This window comes from Geotrypetes seraphini, chromosome 8 (genome assembly GCF_902459505.1).
Source record: "Geotrypetes seraphini chromosome 8, aGeoSer1.1, whole genome shotgun sequence".
In the NCBI taxonomy this organism is placed as follows: domain Eukaryota; kingdom Metazoa; phylum Chordata; class Amphibia; order Gymnophiona; family Dermophiidae; genus Geotrypetes; species Geotrypetes seraphini.
In genome coordinates this window covers 127,093,402-127,113,631 of record NC_047091.1, presented here as the reverse complement: position 1 = coordinate 127,113,631, position 20,230 = coordinate 127,093,402, and the positions used below count along the sequence as shown (strand labels likewise).

At 44.8% G+C, this 20,230-nt stretch overlaps 1 protein-coding gene across 1 annotated transcript in view; it reads left to right on the top strand.

Moving 5' to 3' along the window:
* The window catches only part of CIT (citron rho-interacting serine/threonine kinase), a 702,016-nt gene that overhangs the window by 447,010 nt on the left and 234,776 nt on the right, over window positions 1-20,230 (top strand). The window contains 1 exon segment of the mRNA XM_033956569.1: window positions 15,258-15,362. Coding sequence (XP_033812460.1) covers window positions 15,258-15,362 — 105 coding nt within the window.

Here is a 20,230-nt window from a genome sequence, read left to right as displayed (position 1 = left end):
TCCCGATCCCCGTCCCGCCACCGAGACGGGCACCGATCGAGACACTCATCCTGGCACTCCTCACGCCATTCAGAGGTGTCACCGCAGAAAAAACTGCAACGTAGGGGATACTCCTCATCAGAGGTGTCCCCTCCGGGGGGCCCGGAGTACGAGGAGACATCGGTGCCCGATTCTCCTTGCCACTCCCCGATGTCCATGGACCTGGAGGCCTCCTCCTCCTCCAGCCCGTCCCACAGACCGACGCTGGCGGAACAATTGTCCTTCTCATCATTCCTCCGACAAATGGCGGATGATCTGGATGTGACCCTTGACACGGGCTCCCGATACTCCAAAGAGTATCTGGACACCATGCATTTACCTAACCCTCCAACGGAGTCGCTTCGGCTCCCCTTGCATAAATTACTGGACCAGACCTTCATGCAGTGCTTCGAAACACCGTATTCCATACCGGCGATCCCCAGCAAACTCGATGCTCGATACCGCATCGTGCACCATAAAGGGTTCGAGGGCCCTCAACTCTCCCACCAATCCCTACTGGTCGAGTCCTCCCTTAAACGCTCTCATCCCTCCCAGGTCTACGCCTCTGTACCGCCGGGCCGAGAGGGGAGAACGATGGACAAATTTGGTAGAAAATTCTACCAAAACTCCATGATGGCGTCACGGGTGCTAAACTACAATTTCTTTTTCTCTTCCTATCTGGAGTTCTTCTTGCCGGTACTCCGCAAGTTCACTCCGTTCATAGACAACCAAGCTCGATTCGAGTTCGAGGAAGTGATAGCCTCCCTCTCCCAATTACGCCTCCAGCTGATGCAATCCTACTTCGATGCATTCGAACTCTCGGCACGCGCCGCCGCAAGCGCGGTAGCTATGCGTCGCCTGGCATGGCTCCGTACAATCGATATGGATCCCAACCTACAGGACAGACTCGCCAACGTACCATGTGCTGGAGCTGACCTGTTCGATGAGTCTATCGAAACTGTTACCAAGAAGCTGTCGGATCATGAAAAATCTTTTCAATCCATCCTGCGGCCCAAACCCAAACCTCAACAGTCTCGACCTTCCAGGCCACCCCTGATTTACCAGCGGCGTTACATGCCCAGACAAACGCCTGCTGCGAGACAGCCTGCGAAGAGACAACCTCCCCAGAAGTCTCAGCAAAAACCTCAGCCACCGGCTGTACTTAAGGCTCCCCAGCCCTTTTGACGCCCCTCCCGGGAGCATAACCTCGGCCTCTCCCATAGGGGGCCGCCTCCATCTTTTTTACCATCGATGGGAGGCCATAACCACGGACCTATGGGTCCTCACCATCATAAGAGAAGGATACTCTCTTCAATTCCACCGGGTCCCCCCGGACCATCCTCCAAGAGAGTATCCTTCAAGCTCGACGCAGACCACCCTTTCACTTCCTATTGGGTCTAGAACTTATTTTTGGTTTCTAGTCACTGCCTTTATCTCAGAGTTCCTTTACATGAGGGAATGTAGATAGTATCACTATGCTGCTGACACTTTCTCCTACGTACGTTTGATGATCGCTATTTCCCAGGTGGGCACCCACTTGAACATTAGAGATACTCTCTCCATTTGTGAGGACCAGATCTAGTATCGCTTTTTCCCTTGTGGGTTCCGTCACCGTTTGTCTGAGCAGAGCCTCTTGAAAGGCATCCACAATCCCCCTACTTCTTTCCGATTCCACAGGTGGAACATTCCAGTCCGCATTTGGCAGATTGAAGTTGCCCAACAGTAGCACCTCCTCTTTCTTTCCAAACTTTTGATATCCGCAATCAAATCTTTATCAATTTGCTGCAATTGAGTCGGAGGTCTGTAGACTTCACCCACGTAGATAGCAATTTCTTCTTTTCTTTTCAAAGCAATCCATATCACTTCTTCCTCTCCCCAGGTCCCCTGCATTTCTTTACATAGAGAGCTACTCCTCCACCTCTTTGACATCTCTGCCCTTCCTAAAAAGATTATATCCCGGTATTTTTGCATCCCATCCATGGGAGTCACTGAACCATGTCTCTGTGATAGCAACACTATCCAGGTCCACCTCTAACATCAGGGCTTGCAGATCATGTTTTGTTGCTTAGACTGCGAGTGTTTGTGGTCACCGCTTTCCAGCTTTCTTTCAGTGGTAAATTTGTTTTTTTTATAGGTTACATTGCTAAGAAGTGAGTTGCTAATGTTGTTTATTTTGCTATCTGTACTACCATCACATCTTGTCTTTTGCCGGGGATGGCTTCCATAATTGTATTTTATACATACGCCACCCCCACCTTCTAGTTTAAATGCCTAGAAAAATATTGTCTAAATTTCTCAGCAAGGATTCTTTTTCCTGCTATACTAAGTTATAACTCATCATGTCTTTCCATGTATTTCCCCATCCACCTATGTACTTACTACCTTCTTGATGACACCAGGCTTTGAGCCATCTATTGAAGTCCTCTGTGTTTTTTACTCTTTGCTCTCCCTTTCCATATACAGGCAGTACTCCTGAAAAAGCTATAGTCTTTACAAAAGGTTTCAAACCCTCACCAAGCTCCAGAAAAGCTTTCTGCGCTGCTAGTGTGGAGTTGTTGGCCAGGTCATTTGTTCCCAGATGGATAACAACATCGGTGTTAGAATCCTTAGTTTCTTCCTTAATTAGAGTCATTATTTGCCTGGAACTCCTGGTAGCTGAGGATCCTCGAAGACATTTCACTATTTTGGTCTCCTCGCTCTGTGTTCCAAGGTTAATAACTCTGATGATGGAATCCCCCAACAGCAATAGTTTTCTGTTTTAGGCTTTTTTATTTGTGCTAAGGGTGTGCTTTCTCTCTTGAGTTACCTTCACTGGTTCCAGTCCTACCTCACTTCTGTTTTCTTGAGTATCGCAGTGCACTAGTGGAGAGAAGGAATTCTGTAGAGGTAATATTTGTGAAGGTGGATGTTTCTGTGTTACATGTTGCAGTCTTCCTGAGCCTACTGTGACCCATTTATTCCTGGGTGGTTTTATTCTTTGAGGTAGAGGTGGTAAGTTGTTATGATTTTGTGGAGTGATGGAAGCTGCTTTAATTGTATTCAATTCCTGTTTAAGTTTGCAGAGCTCCTCCTTAATACTAGCAAGTTGAAGATAGATGGGGCAAGCCTTAAGCCTCCAAATAGTGTGTCTTAGAATTAAAGCACCACAGTGATTGCATTTAATAAAGGTCATCTTGATTGGTGGGAAAGTGAATTGATTTGAGTAGACTTGATTATTTGGTTCTCTATATATGAGCAGTGATCCCTGGGGAGGGCTGGACTATAAATCTTACCGTTTTTCCTATGAGGAGGAAGAGGAAATATGATTTAGCAGAGGACAGAGAAAAATATATATATATATATTTTTTTTTCTTTTTCTTATTTAAGTTATGGAGAAGAAGAGAAATTAAACAGGCATAATGCTAAAAATCAGTGTTAAGAGCAGAATGTGAAATTCTGAGTAATTTAGCTTTCAGAAGTAGACTTAGTAGATAAAGACAGGTTGTTCACCCTCTCCAAGGTAGGGAGAACGAGAGGGCACTCTCTAAAGTTAAAAGGGGATAGATTCCGTACAAATGTAAGGAAGTTTTTCTTCACCCAGAGAGTGGTGGAAAACTGGAACACTCTTCAGGAGGCTGTTATAGGGGAAAAAAACCTTCCAGGGATTCAAGACAAATTTAGGCAAGTTCCTTCTGAACCGGAACGTCCGCAGGTAGGGCTGGTCTCAGTTAGGGCACTGGTCTTTGACCTAGGGGCCACCGCGTGAGCGGACTGCTGGGCACGATGGACCACTGGTCTGACCCAGCAGCGACAATTCTTATGTTTTTATGTTACATTACATTAGGGACTTCTATTCCACCTATACCTTGCAGTTCAAGGCGGATTACAAAAGAGCTGACTGTTCATTTCCAGTGAAGTTACAACAATTTTTTTTTTTTTTTTGGTTACAAAAGAGGAGAGATAGCTGGATAAATTCTGGAAGAACTTGCAAATTGGATAGTAAATTGACTGTATGTTACTGTGTGATATAACAAATAGATTACAGTTAGAGTACAAATAAGATTACATTACATTTCAGGGATCTGTATACTTGGTTGGTGTTTTGGGGAGGAAGAGATTACCTAAGTGGAGGTTTTGGGGGAGAATTTATCTGGGAGGAGGGGGAAGGGAGGGTTAAGATATCTGGATACATTTTTTGGAAAGCAGGGTTTTGATTTCTTTTCGAAATGTTTTGAAGTCGCCCGTTGCCATCAGCAGGTTGGAGATGGAGTGGTTAGGTTTTGCTGCTTGTGTCGCCAGAAGGTTGTCAAATATCTTCTTGCACTGAGTGCCCTTGAGTGGAGGGAAGGCAAAAGGGTTCGGAGTTCTTCTTTGTCTTGAGGTGAGGATCTGGTTTAAGCGGTTGTTTAGGTAGGAGGGGGCAGAGCTGTTTAATGCTTTGAATAATAGACAGTAGAATTGAGTCTAGGAAGGCAGTTGTAATATGATCATATTTTCTCAGGGAGTAGATCAGTCTGAGGGCGGTGTTTTGTATAGTCTGAAGTTGTTTTATCATGTTGGCAGGACATGGTAGATAGAGGGAATTGCAATAGTCCAGTAGACCTAAGACCAGGGATTGGACAATTAGCCTGAATTACGTAAAATAAGAATTTTCTTATTTTACGTAGATTTCTCATAATTAAAAAAGCTTTCTGGGATGTCTTATTGATTTGGGACTGCATTGTGCAGCATCTTTCTATCGTTACTCCTAGGAGTTTGAGTTCGGGCTATATTGGGTATTTGGTGTTTTTAATTTTCAGTTCTGTAATGGTGGGAGTTTTGGCTTTTTCGAGCAGAAGGAATTTTGTTTTATCTGAGTTTAGTTTCAGTTTGTGGTCTACCATCCATTTTTCCACTGCATCTAGGGTTGTTTCCAGCTTTGCTGTTGTGGTGGGCTCTGATGGGTCGAAGGGGAGGAGTATGGTGATGTCGTCTGCGTAGCTGAAGGATGTAACATTTAAGTTGTCTAAAGTGGCTCCAATGGAGGAAATAAAGAGGTTGAAAAGCGTAGGTGATAAGAGGTGATCCTTGATATCATTGGACTTTACCCTGTAGGTTCTTGATTTGAGGAATCCTTGAAACCAATTGTAGACCTTGCCTGAGATCCCAGTGGCGTCAAGTATCTGTAGCAGTATGGAGTGGTCGACCAGGTCAAATGCTGCGGAGAGGTCAAGTTGGATTATCATCATCCTTTTGCCTTTGCTAATGTGCTGTCGAGCTGTGTCTAGTAGTGTTACAAGTAGTGTTTCTGTGCTGTGGTTGGTTCGAAATCCTGATTGTGAGGGGTGAAGTAGGTTATGGTCTTCCAGGTAGTTGGTGAGGTATTGTGCAACTAGACTTTCTATTATTTTAACTTATATTGGTATTGAAGCGATAGGTCTGTAGTTGGAGGGGTTATCTATTGGGCCTTTGTGATCTTTCATGATTGGAGTGATTATGATCTCTCTAAGGTCCTGAGGGAATTGACCTTCCGTTAATGTGGTTTGAATCCATAGCATGAGGTTGGCTCTGAATGTGGTAGAGGCGTTTGATAACAGGTAGGTGGGGCAGTTATTTAGGTCGCAAGAAGATTGGCTGTATTTTTTGTAGAGTCGATTCATATCCTATCCAATGTAGTACAGGGAAGTTGGTCCAGCTTCTGTCTGCGGCGATGGCTTCTCCTGTTGAAGGGTTTGTTGTTATCTTGTCGAGGTGGGTGTGAGTATTGTTGAATGCGGTTCTGATCTTGGTGTTCTTGTTTTTGAAATGGTCTGCTAGTTGGATAGCTGTCGGTGGGTGGTTTCCTTGTGTAGCTAGGTAAGGTTTGGTGTCGGTGAGGTTCTTTACTAGATTGAATAGCTTTTTTGTGTCTAGTGTTTCCGTGCCTATCATTTTGGAGTAGTAGGCTTTCCGTTTTCCCTTGAGTTTGTTCTTGTATTGGTTGATTTGATTTCTCCATGCTGTTTTGGTGTGTTCTAGGCTCTTTTTTTCCATTCTCTTTCTTGATGTCTGCAGAGCTTTTTTAATTGGAGAAGTTCAGTGTCGAACCATTTGTCTGACGGTCTGCAGATTCTGAATTTTGATTATTCAGGAGCTAGCTCATTCAGGATGGTTTCACTTAAGGTTCGCCATTGGGATATGAATTCGTTGGGGGCTATATTGGTGATTAAGGGGTCTGCTGTGTCCCAGAATGTGGAGGGTTCGATTTTTTTGGCATGTTTTGAAGGAGGTTTTTTTTTTGGGGGGGGGGGTTGCTTGTTGTTGCGTTGAGCCCAGTTGATGTTAAAGGTGTATTTGTAGTGATCTGACCAGAGGGAGGGGTGCCAGGCCCCGTTTGAGATGTGGATTTCAGGATTGTGAGGGTGTTGGGACATGTATGCAGCAACATCTAGTTGGTGGCCTTTTTCGTGTGTGGGTTGGGGGTTGAGGATCTGGTAGTTCAGTGCTTTGAAGTATGAGAGTATATTTTCTACTTATTTGGAGGTGTGGTCTTCTAGGTGGAGGTTTATGTCTCCAAGAAGTAGGTTATGAGGTGATGTTAGGGAGTTCTGGTAAATGAATTCTTCGAGAGCTTGTTTGTTAGCATTCCATTTTCCTGGTATTGTGTAACAAAGAATGCAGGTTAGAGTTCCTATGAGTGTATCATCGGATAATTGGCAGGCTAGGAGATCTAGATGGGGAGTGGAGTGTTTGTCTAGGGTCTTTATGTTGATGTTGTTTTTGAGTATGATGGCTAGACCTCCTACTCGTTTTTTTTTCTCTGCAGACCAATTCTATTTTGTAACCCTCCGGGCAGAGTTCTGTGATACAGGAATCTGAGTCAGAGGTTAGCCAGGTTTCGGCTAGGAATAAGCAACTTACCGTATTTTCGCGGATATAACGCGCACCATTGTAAAACGCGCACAGGGGTATAGCGCGCAGAAATCACGATGATATGTACAAAAACTTTTCTATACCGCGCTCAGGCATATAACGCGCATGCTGCCCGACTCTCAACTGGCCACCCCGACTCTCCTTTCGCCCTCCCCGACTCTCATCTGGTTGCCCCGACTCACCCTGACTTTCGGTGCACTGCCCCGACTCTCCTCTGGTTGCCCCGACTCACCGTTCACCCGCCCTGACTTTCGGTGCACTGCCCCGCCTCTCCGTGCCTGTCCCCCTTGAAGTCCTGTCCCCCCTTGAAGGTCTGCCTGTCCCCCCTTGAAGGTCTGCCTGTCCCCCCTTGAAGTCCTGTCCCCCTTGAAGGTCTGCCTGTCCCCCTTGAAGATCTGCCTGTCCCCCCTTGAAGTCCTGTCCCCATCCTGAAAGCCTGATGCCCCCCCTCGACGTCCGATTCTTCTCCCCCCTCGGCAGGACCACTCGCACCCCCACCCCGAAGGACCGCCGACTCCCCGACAATATTGGGCCAGGAGGGAGCCCAAATCCTCCTGGCCACGGCGACCCCCTAACCCCACCCCGCACTACATTACGGGCAGGAGGGATCCCAGGCCCTCCCGCCCTCGACGCCAACCCCCCCCCCCCAACGACCGCCCCCCCCCCCAAGAACCTCCGCCCGTCCCCCAGCCGACCCGCGACCCCCCCTGGCCGACCCCCACGACACCCCCACCCGCCTTCCCCGTACTTTGTGTAGTTGGGCCAGAAGGGAGCCCAAACCCTCCTGGCCACGGCGACCCCCTAACCCCACCCCGCACTACATTACGGGCAGGAGGGATCCCAGGCCCTCCTGCCCTCGACGCAAACCCCCCTCCCTCCAACGACCGCCCCCCCCAAGAACCTCCGACCGACCCGCGACCCCCCTGGCCGACCCCCCCACCCCCCTTCCCCGTACCTTTGGAAGTTGGCCGGACAGACGGGAGCCAAACCCGCCTGTCCGGCAGGCAGCCAACGAAGGAATGAGGCCGGATTGGCCCATCCGTCCTAAAGCTCCGCCTACTGGTGGGGCCTAAGGCGCGTGGGCCAATCAGAATAGGCCCTGGAGCCTTAGGTCCCACCTGGGGGCGCGGCCTGAGACACATGGTCGGGTTTGGCCCATGTGCCTCAGGCCGCGCCCCCAGGTGGGACCTAAGGCTCCAGGGCCTATTCTGATTGGCCCACGCGCCTTAGGCCCCACCAGTAGGCGGAGCTTTAGGACGGATGGGCCAATCCGGCCTCATTCCTTCGTTGGCTGCCTGCCGGACAGGCGGGTTTGGCTCCCGTCTGTCCGGCCAACTTCCAAAGGTACGGGGAAGGGGGGTGGGGGGGTCGGCCAGGGGGGTCGCGGGTCGGTCGGAGGTTCTTGGGGGGGGCGGTCGTTGGAGGGAGGGGGGTTTGCGTCGAGGGCAGGAGGGCCTGGGATCCCTCCTGCCCGTAATGTAGTGCGGGGTGGGGTTAGGGGGTCGCCGTGGCCAGGAGGGTTTGGGCTCCCTTCTGGCCCAACTACACAAAGTACGGGGAAGGCGGGTGGGGGTGTCGTGGGGGTCGGCCAGGGGGGTCGCGGGTCGGCTGGGGGACGGGCGGAGGTTCTTGGGGGGGGGGCGGTCGTTGGGGGGAGGGGGTTTGCGTCGAGGGCAGGAGGGCCTGGGATCCCTCCTGCCCGTAATGTAGTGCGGGGTGGGGTTAGGGGGTTGCCGTGGCCAGGAGGGTTTGGGCTCCCTCCTGGCCCGATATTGTTGGGGAGTCGGCGGTCCTTCGGGGTGAGGGTGCGAGTGGTCCTGCCGGGGGGGGGATGTATCGGACGTCGGGGAGTCGGCCGGGCAAGAGGGCTTGGGCTCCCTCTTGCTCCGATCGTGGATGCGGGTGCGGGTGGGAGCGCGTGCGAGCGGTCGTTCGGGGTGGGGGTGCGAGCGGTCCTGCTGGGGGGGTGAATCGGGCGTCGGGCGGGGTGGGAACTATGTTTAAAAACTTTTGTATACCGCGCTCAGGCATATAACGCGCGAGGGGTATGCGCGGTACGTAAAATCACGTATAACGCGCGCGTTATATCCGCGAAAATACGGTAACTGTTTTTTAACTATCCATCCTTTATAAGGTCTGCTTTTGTGCTTATTGATCTGATGTTCATATATGCACTGGCTAGTGAGGTATAGTTTGTGTGGGGCGAGGGGGTGCATTTTGGGTGCAGGAAGTTTTTAGTTTGAGGGTGAGAATTGTGGACTGATGATCTTGGTTTTGGGGGTGGTCTTTTTCCCCAGCTGGTAGGTATGCTGATATGGTTGAATGAGGAGCAGTCTATCAAGTTTCTGGGAGAGTAGAGTTTTCTGGATGGTTGAGGATGCCTGTAGGATTCTGTTAAGGTTGGGATTGAGGATGTATGGTACCCTGCTGTTTTTCTGTTGGTTAGGAATAGGAAGAGTAGTAGATGGACGAGTAAGCTTGTTGTTAAACCGGGAGACATTGTGTTTTTGTGTGCAGAGAGGGATCTTCTTTAGCCTGGTACCTGGTGTGAGGTGCAAGAATCTGGGAGGTGTAGAGAAGGTTAGAGGAGGGGAGAGCGTCTTTCTTCCACTCTGGCCTGTTGTGTTGGGGAGTCTGCTATGCTCACTTGTGAGTTCTGAGCTGGGAATGTTTCCTCTTCCAGCTGGTGAGGGGAGTAAGTGAAGTGGGACTCACTCACCTTGAGGGTAGGACCGCTGGTGTTTCCTCTGAGTTTGGTGGAGTCGGCGGTTTCCCGGCATCGGGAGCTTCCTTTCCTGGAAGGCTGGTAGGTTGAAAGTCGCTTCAGAGTAGGAAGTGGTTTTCGGATGATTTTTGGGGGAGAATGGTCGTATCTGCCATCGATGGTGGTTGAACTGGTTCCCTGCAGTCGCTTCACAAAGGCGCGCACTAAGGCGTACGTGCCTTTGTCGTGCGCCTTCATCGGAGGACCCCTGCTGGTTTAGGGGAGGGGCGGAGCAGTGCTCCCACACTCCTCTCCTCTCTGGTGGCCTCTGACTCCCGGGCGGCCCGCAAGTATCGGTGTGGGGGGCTGGAGAACTGGCTACCCGTCGTTGGAGCTATTCTTTTTCTGTCGGAGGCCCCCTGCTGGTTCGAGGCGGGGCAGAGCAGTGGATAGGATAGGATGGATAGGATGTTTGAATAAGGGACTGTTTTACTCATACAAATGTAGTTAGATGTTGTAGGGTTGATGAAATAGAATACTGTACCCCGCCTTAATGTAAATAATGCAGTCACCTTAATAAATCCCAGCACCTCCCTTTTACCCTAATCAGGCAGACACAATGGCTGAAGACTAGTAACTGAACTGAGGTTCAGAAACACCAGATCAGTGGCTACCCTAAAACCCAGGATTTAAAACAGGAATTTCCCTACTTTAGTCTCCCTGTGCCCCAAGCACACAGGATTTAAGTAGAGTTAATATAAGTCTTACACTTTTTCCTATGAGAAGAAAGAGGAAATATGATTTAGCAGAGAATATATATTTTTTAAAGTATGAAACAGGAAGGGGAAGAGAAATTAAGCAGGTATAATGCTAAAAATCAGTGTTAAGAGCAGAATATTAAATTCTGAGTAACTTAGCTTTCAGAAGTTTTCAAGGCAGTCTTATTCTCAGCATTGTCCCAGAAATTACCCCTCTCCTCATGTCACTTAATTGGCTCCCCATTCATTTCCAAATACAGTTCAAACTCATCTTACTGATTTACAAGTACATTCGCTCTGCATCCACTCAATATCTCTCCTCACTTATCTCCCCCTATGTTCCCCCCCCCCCTCCCGTGAACTCTGTTCATTGGGTAAGTCCCTCTTATCTGTATTCTTCTCTTCCACTGCCAACTCCAGACCCCATCTCTTCTATCTTGCTGCACCATATGCCTGGAACAGACTGCCTAAGTCAAGCTCTAGCAGTATTCAAATCCAAGATAAAAGCCCACTTTTTTGAGGTTGCTTTTAACTAATTCCTACCCATCATATCATTTTCTCTGCAAGAAACTTCCTAACTTCTATCTGTCCCATTTGTCCTATTTGTCTGCCTTAATTAGATTGTATGCTCTTCTGAGCAGGGACTGTCTCTTACATGTTAAATGTATAGCACTGCATATGCCTTTCAGCTTTATAGAAATGATAAATAGTAGTAGTAGTAGTAGTAGTAGTAGTAGTGATAATAACAAAGTGGATGAAGTTAGGACAGCCATTTTTCTTTCTTAACTTTATCTGCTTTGTCATCTGGTTAGCGGTGATCACTAACTGTATTAACTCTGGCTTCTTTGTAACTCTAATATAAAGCAAAGTTCTTGCTCATATCGCTATACCGCTCTCAGAAACCTGTAAAGGTTAAACACAGCTGTGTTCTAAAACCACTTTGACAGGTGATAGATATCATTCATTGAGCCGGTATGTATATATTGTATATTTTTGTGCAAATTACTGCAACCAACTATACAGCTCCTATAAAGTGCAACGTGTAATAAATATTTAAAACGTATATGAAAAATATGTATCAAAAAATTTAAACATTGCACTTATCTCATATAAGCTGGTTCGTAGTTAACGAATGGCTAAACGCCCTACGGGACCCGTTTCACCATGTGTATAGGCTTCTTCAGGGGTCATATCATTGAAAACTACAAAAAACAGAAAAACAATATACTGAACTTTAGTGCGACAGTGCTAGAACATATAATAAATGAAGAAGTAGACATACTCACAGTGCGGCGTGAATTACGTCTGCACATGAAAAAATGGCGCTGGCAATTTTTGAACGCCGCGCATGCGCCCTTTATCCTCTTAATCGCGCATGCGCCTTACTAAATGAATATTTACCAAAACTACTTATTTAAAGAAATATACTGTTTTGTGAAAAAGAAACAAACAATTAAAAAACACTAAAAATTAGGAACATGTTTAGAAAAATATTTAGAAAAAAATTTTTAGAAAAATGTTTAGAAAAATATTTGAAAAAATAATATTCAAAAAACTAACTAGAAAAATGAATACCAGTCTATGTTAGAATTCAACCCCCGTGGTTTTATCGTATTTAACTTAAAAATCCATCGTGATTCTCGCTGATGTAATCTCCGTTGTCTGTCACCCCCTCTAATATTACATACTTCCCTGTCTATCCCGAAACATTTTAAATCCGAAAAAACATGTTTCAACTGAATACAATGTTCTGCTAGAGGGGCATTTCTTCGGAGACATTTAATGTTGGATTTGTGTTCTCCCATCCTAACTTTCAATGACCTAGTGGACATGCCAACATAAAATTTGTTGCAAGGGCACACTATCACATAGATGACATAATCAGTAGAGCATGTTAAAAAATGTTTAATTTTATACGTTTTACCATCCTGCGGATTAGTGAACTCAGATTGCGAAATGGTGAGTTCACAAATATTACAATGTCCACATGCAACAAAACCAACCCGCGAAGAACTCGGGGTTTCGGCAATGCCACATCTAGTTGGAGAAAGAATGTCTCTTAAATTCCTATTTCTAGAAAAGGCTATCCTCAACTGTACATCTTCAAAAAGAGAACTGGTATTCATAATTTTCCAGTTCTCTTTCAAAATGTGCGCGATTGAATTCCCATCATTTGAATAACGCAATATACAGGTCATGATCGTCTCATCTAAGGACAAATCTTTTGATTTCTTCAGAAATAGCCACTCTCTATGATAATTTTTAGTACGTTTAAGCGCTTTCTTTAAGGTAGCTTTCGGATAACCCCTTTCTTCTAATTTAACTGTCAATTCCTGAGCTCTTTTTTTAAAAGTTATTTCAGAAGAACAATTCCTCTTTAACCTCAGAAACTGCGAAAAGGGGAGATTATTTCTCAAACTGATAGGATGACAGCTCCGGTAATCTAAAAATGTATTGCGATCTGTTGGTTTTGTAAAAACATCATACACAAAATGATCTTCCTTTTGGGAAATGAACAAATCTAGGAAAGCAATTTCAGACCGAGACCAAGTCATAGTGAAATGCAAATTCACATCCCGGCTATTAAGCCAAAGCAAAAACTCATCAAGATTCTCCTCATCTCCCTTCCACAACACCAAAATGTCGTCTATATACCTATGCCAGCTATATAGCACTTCTTTAAAGGGGGAATGTTTAATCCAATGGGCCTCAAAATCTGCCATATATAAATTGGCAATGGAGGGGGCAAAAACCGCCCCCATGGCCACCCCTTTTCGTTGTCTGTAATATTTTTGGTTATAAACAAAAAAGTTCTCAGTCATGGTAATTGTGGCAAGATCTATTAAAAAACTTGTAGGGATGAAATGAGGTCGTGGTCTCCTATCAAGCACTTCTGTGATGATGTTCAAAGCTGCTTCCTGAGGAATGGACGTATATAACGCAGTAACATCAAAGGAGACCAGAATAAAAGAAAACTGCTCACTTGGGACAGCATCTAATATTGACATTACATCTCTCGAGTCTTGAAGATAAGATTCTATTTTAGGAATTTCATATTTCAAAAATTCATCAATAAATGTCGATAAAGGTTCTAACAGCGAACCTTTAGACGACATAATAGGTCTCCCCGGCGGATCTTCCAAGCTTTTATGTATTTTAGGAAGGATATAAAATGTTGACGTCATGGGAAACTTCCTATTCAAATATTTGTGATCACGAGATGTTAAAAAACCCTCTTCAATACCGTGATTAGTTAAATTCAATATTTGAGTTTGCAAATATTTTTCTAAACATTTTTCTAAAAATTTTTTTCTAAATATTTTTCTAAACATGTTCCTAATTTTTAGTGTTTTTTAATTGTTTGTTTCTTTTTCACAAAACAGTATATTTCTTTAAATAAGTAGTTTTGGTAAATATTCATTTAGTAAGGCGCATGCGCGATTAAGAGGATAAAGGGCGCATGCGCGGCGTTCAAAAATTGCCAGCGCCATTTTTTCATGTGCAGACGTAATTCACGCCGCACTGTGAGTATGTCTACTTCTTCATTTATTATATGTTCTAGCACTGTCGCACTAAAGTTCAGTATATTGTTTTTCTGTTTTTTGTAGTTTTCAATGATATGACCCCTGAAGAAGCCTATACACATGGTGAAACGGGTCCCGTAGGGCGTTTAGCCATTCGTTAACTACGAACCAGCTTATATGAGATAAGTGCAATGTTTAAATTTTTTGATACATATTTTTCATATACGTTTTAAATATTTATTACACGTTGCACTTTATAGGAGCTGTATAGTTGGTTGCAGTAATTTGCACAAAAATATACAATATATACATACCGGCTCAATGAATGATATCTATCACCTGTCAAAGTGGTTTTAGAACACAGCTGTGTTTAACCTTTACAGGTTTCTGAGAGCGGTATAGCGATATGAGCAAGAACTTTGCTTTATATTAGTCTTCAGTTTTGACTGTTGTGCTTGTTTTTGACAAAGAAGACTTTGCCTACTTTAGCCATTGAGTGTTTCTTTGTAACTCTACCTATGGGCTGTCCCAACATCAAGGACAGTGCTATGGTTGCTTCTCTAGATTTTCAGCAGCACTGTGTGGTTATGTGCCACTGAAAAACCAGGAATTGTCAAGTCAGTGGGAGAAAGCCAGTTAGGAGCCTTCCTAATCAGTTTTCTGCTGCTGAATATCAGCCTGTCATTGTTTATATGGTGCACTGATATTGTAGTGTTTACATTATTTCCAATGGATGAACATTGCTGCTATTATGCCTTTTTATAGACAGACTTTCTGATGTCAGCATGCCACACTCAGCAATGAAAATCATTCCCATTTCCGTGCTACAGCAATATGCATGTGCGTTTCACCAGTTGTCTATTTGGGATAGGAATTTCTATCATTGTTTTCATTGTCCTCAATCTTGTTGAGATACTTGCCTGGTATGATTTTATTTTTTTCCTCTTAATGTTTTTCTCCAATAAGATTTTATCATTCTACTTTTTTTTTATTTTTGCATCTTTGTTGGTATGACTGAGTGTGCAATAGTCTGTCGTTTTTTTTAAACTGAGCTTGATTCAACCATGCTGGATAATTTTTGCCTTATTTCTAGCCTGTTCTTTTCAATATAAAGAGAAAAAGTGAAGGGATAGGGAATAGAAGAGAAATGAAAAAAGGGGACGGGACTGACTCTCCTTTGTACCCACACTCTCCACTACACCTGCAATCATTGCCCCCTCACCCCTGCTTCTAATACATCCCAGGTACTGCTCACATATTCAACCTTGCCCACTCACTCAGTGAAAGCATGTACTTGTTAAAATTTACTGTCCACTGCTGCATATGTGCTTGTGTAGTTCATTTGTATTTGACTAATAGATATATTTCCTTTCATGGTCACAGGAGGGCAAAGGCCTTCAGAAGAGTTTGAGCTGTGCCTTCCTGATGGAGATGTGACTGTACATGGGGCTGTAGGTACCACAGAACTTGCAAATACAGCAAAGACAGGTGAGAATGTACAAGTGGTACAAAATTGTTTGCTTGTCAATTCAAGGAAAGGCTTTGAGGTTACCCCATTATAATTCTGCCATATATAATGCAAGGGAAAGCAAACAGGGTTGTAGAAAGCAGTAGTCACTGTTTTCGTTTTGAAAACATTAATGGCCTGATTAAGATTTTTTTTTAATTACAAAATCCCATAAAAATGAGTATTTTGTTTGGACAATAAATTTTGCATTTTCACCAAATTAATGGATCATATATTTATTATTTTTTTTATTTTTTAAATTTCTATACTGTCTAATTCCTAAGCAGTTTACAATATATCTAAGTACATAATACTTGAAAACAGTACAAAAGAGGGACAAAACATCAGAATTTAAATTCACAGTTAATCTTCAATCATGACAAGTCAGACCCTATAAAAAAGCATTAACGAATAATTGTGTTTTGAGGAGTTTCCTAAAAGTTCCTCTATCAGCACATTTCCTTAACTGTCCTACTAACGAATTCCATAATTTTACCCCAGCACAACAAAAGGTCATTGCACTAGTTTCTACATATATTCCCATATTTCAAAACAACAGTTGCTCTGTGATTTTTTTTTAAAGAAAAATCCTATTTCTGCAATCGTTTAACAGATCCCCCATAGGAAATTAAAACAGTGCTACCTTAAACTGCTTTCTTTATTTAGGAGTTTATGGTTTATTGAATTTGTTATACTGCCTTTCCAGAGAAACAGAACAAGGTAGTTTACAGATTGAAAATTAAATAGAACCATTGATAGAAAAGAGAGAGAGAGAAATAAGAAGAAAAAAAATCATTACATCAGAGACATACAAAAGCCTATATAGTCAAAGCATAAGAAGAATTATCCTCAGACAAGTAGGCAGCATATTCTCACATGTGGGTGATGTCATCCACGGAGCCTGGTACAGACAGTGGTAAAGTGTACTGTCACTTTAAGCTTTTAACAAAGTTTCAAGATTGCCCGCACTGCGCATGTGCGAGTGCCTTCCTGCCCGATGCTGGCTTGCGAGGTCTTCAGTTTTTCATTTTCCACTAAGTCAATTCCCTTCAAACATTCAAAGGAATTGACTTAGTAGAGAAAGAGAGATTGTTCACCCTCTCCAAGGTGAAGAGAACGAGAGGGCACTCGCTAAAGTTAAAAGGGAATAGATTCCGTACAAACGTAAGGAAGTTCTTCTTCACCCAGAGTGTGGTAGAAATCTGGAACGCTCTTCCAGAGGCTGTTATAGGGGAAATCACCCTTCAGGGATTCAAGAAAAGGTTGGATAAGTTCCTGCTGGAACAGAACAATATGCAGGTAAGTCTAGACTCAATTAGGGCACTGGTCTTTGACCTAAGGGCCGCTGCATGAGCGGACTGCTGGGCACGATGGACCACTGGTCTGACCCAGCAGCGGCAAATCTTATGTTTTTATGTCTGAACTTCGTTCCCTCAAGTTTGCCTTCCTGTGTCACTTTTTCATTTTTTACTGTTATTTCACTTGTTCGTCGTTTTTATTTTCTACCTTATGTTTTTTTTAAAAGAAATAATAAATATAAGCTTTGGTGTGAAGAGGGGCCTTTAGGCATTCTTAAAGCCTTTGCTCCTGATAGTGTCGATGACTTTTCAGCCTTCTTTTTACTCCACCTCGGTATAGTCCTCTCCTGCTGGTTCTGAGTCTGAGGCTTAAAAAAAACAATCAAAACAAACAACAAGAAAAGATAAAAAAAATAAACAGAATGTTTTTCTTATTTCTACATATTATTCTTTTTTAGGAAATCTTAGGCCTGGAAGTTCGATTTCCAGCAATCTGGACTTTTCTGTGGTACTGATCCCTTCAGTGCCGGGCAAAATGGTGGAAACAATTATAAAAAAAATAAAATTGTGGAATATGTAGACAAACATGATTTAATGAGATGGAGTCAGCATGGGTTCAGCCAAGGGAGATCTTGGCTCACTAATTTGCCACCTCAACTCCACCAAGAAAATTCACTCGATAAATTCAAGACTAAACTAAAAACCTTCTTATTCCAAGATGCATACCATAGCGTCTAATAATTTCCTTTTCTAACAGCATAGTAGTATATAAAACAAACCGCTTTTAAGAAGCGATCTCCCTCCCTGGTGTTTTTTTCCCCGCCCCCCCCCCCTTTCCCAATTAATTTTTAATTTGTTTTAACAATATAATTATAAACATTCCCTCTCTCTTCACCCTCAAACTTATGTTCATAAATATATTTTGTCTATTTAATGTTCACTTTTCCTCTCCCTACCCCCCTTCTAAAATTTATTTTAATATTTTTAGCTATATAAACCGGTCAGGTACATGTTGATGGTTGGTATATTAAAATTTAAATAAACTTGAAACTTGATAAAGGGGAACCGGTTGATATAGGGTATCTAGATTTTCAGAAAGGTTTTGATAAAAATTCCATTCCTGAGAAAATTAAAGTCATGGGATAGGTGACAAAGTTCAGTTGTGGATTAGGAATTTGTTATTGGATAGAAAACAGAGGGTAGGGTTAAATGCTCATTCATTGTCACCTCTCCAGACCAGTACAGCCTTCACTTTGACCAGCAGGTGGTGACTGAGACTAAACTTTGGTTGTAATATTAATAGCCATAGCTCTCAATCTTTGCTCAGTCTCTCAGCAGGTGAAGATGAGCTGTGGCAGTTTCCCCTTAATTAGGCATGTTGGAATTTGTTTAGCGCTCCTTGTCCCCTGTGGTGACCTCTGGGTTGTCACACTCCATCTCCTCATATTTTTGTAGAGGTGCCTCAGCTGTAAGCCTTGCCACCGATACCGGCAAGTCATATAGCTTAGAGAGCCAATGGAGTCTGTTCTGACAGAAAAAAGGATTTCAGGTAGTGCTGGTCTGTAGGAATCCTTCAGTGTTTTGTAATTGATTTTTCGTTCTTAACCAGCACTTTTCTTGCAGCAAGGCTGCGTATTGTGCAATGAGCACTTTTAAAGGGAAAAAGTACTCATTGTACTCAAGACACGAGGCAGCCACAATTGGCCTGTTCACAAGGTGTGCAGGCCACAGCGAAGGGGAATCCTCATCGGCATCGGGTGCTGGCATTCAGGGATCCCCTTTGCGAGTGCCTCGCTTGCCAACAACTGACAGCGGGGAAGCTCGGGCTTCCCTCGCTGCCCACATAGGGATTCCCTTAGCTGCCGATGGTCAGGAAAATAAGGATTCTCTTACTATCGATGGTGCTGGGGACTCCCTTACTGTTGCTGCTGGCTTGCCTGCTTTAGCTGCTGGGGCAATTCAGGCCCCTCAGCCGCTACAGGCCTCGGGGTTCTGTTTTGGTGGGAAGCACCTCCATTTTGTCTGTAGCCTCAGGTGACCTTATCCCTGTATTGGAGAGACAGGGGCAGGTTTCTGCTGGGTCCCCTGCTGTGGCAGGGAGTTCCATTGGGCTGCCATGGGGATTTTCCCTCTGATTTTGTTTTTGCCTTGTGTAAAGCTTATTTTCAGGTGGCTGAGGGTCCTGCTTCCGCCCTTGGGGTCTTGGGGGGGGATTTTTCCCTCGACGGCCACTCTGGATCAGCCCCCTCAGCGCAGGTTATACAGAGCATCAGAAAGATAAGAGGCACTCATATCAATTTTGGCTACCTCCTGATCCACCAAGGACCAGTCATCAGACTCACGGTCAAGAACACATTCAGCCCACCAAAAACAAGCCCGAGCTACCAGACCGCCACAAATCGGCTAAGTCCATGACACTCAAGGTGGCCGTTTGTCGTACCTTGTAGCTTTGGGCTTGGTCAGCAGATGCGGTATCTAAAGTTAAGCTGACAAAATTTCCCTTTCAGGGGTCTTTATTGTTTGGCAAGGATTTGGACAAGTTAGTCTAGACCTTGATGGACTCCTAGGTGCCCCATCTTCCTGAGTACCGTGCCCACACGCCTGCACGGGGTGGCATTGCTCAGGGGCTTTTGCATGATTTCTGCAGATATCGCCCCGGTCGAGGGGCTTCCTCCCCAGTCCTTGGGTCATCCCGGGGTAGTTTCTTTCAGTGCGTGCAGTCCTTTTTGGGGGGCCTGTCTGGGAGGATGTGATTCCTCCACTGCCCGTCCAGCCCAATGACTCCTTGCTGATGCCTCCCTTGGTTCCGGTGATCACGACAGATCAGTGGATCCTGGAGGTGATTCGGGATGGATATGCTCTAGAATTTTCCCACTCCTTGCCAGATCGCTGTCTTGTTTCTCCTTGTCAGGTGGCGTGGAAGAAGCGAGCTTTTCGCCAGACTCTACAATGGTTGCTAGATCTCCAGGCTGTGGTGCCAGTGCCTCCACAGGCAGATATTCAATTTACTTCGTGATGCCCAAGAAAGAGGGGACTTTTCGGCCCATCTTAGATCTGAAGGGGGGTCAACAGGGCTCTGCGTGTTCCGTCTTTTCGCATGGAAACCCTGATATCTATCGTTCTGGCAGTTCAGCTGGGGAATCTGACAGAAGCATACTTGCATGTTCCAATTCGCGCCTCCCATCAGCGGTTCCTTCACTTTGCAATCTAGGGTCGGCACTTCCGGTTTTGTGCTCTCTCCTTTGATCTGGCCACAGCTCTGCGGACGTTCAACAAGATCATGGTAGGAAAGGTTATTCTGATAAAGTGATTTCCACTCTCTTGGGATCTCGAAGGCTTTCCATTTTTTGGGCTTATGTGCGTGTTTGGCATATTTTTGAAGAGTGGTGTGCTGTGCGGGGGGTGGTTTCCTGTCGCACTTCTTTGCCTCACATCTTGCATTTTTTGCAGGATGCCTGCATAGGGGCCTAGCCTGGTCTTCTCTCCGGATTGAGCTGGCGGCTTTGTCTGCATTTCGCGGTTTGCTGCACGGTAAGCATTTAACTTCTTTC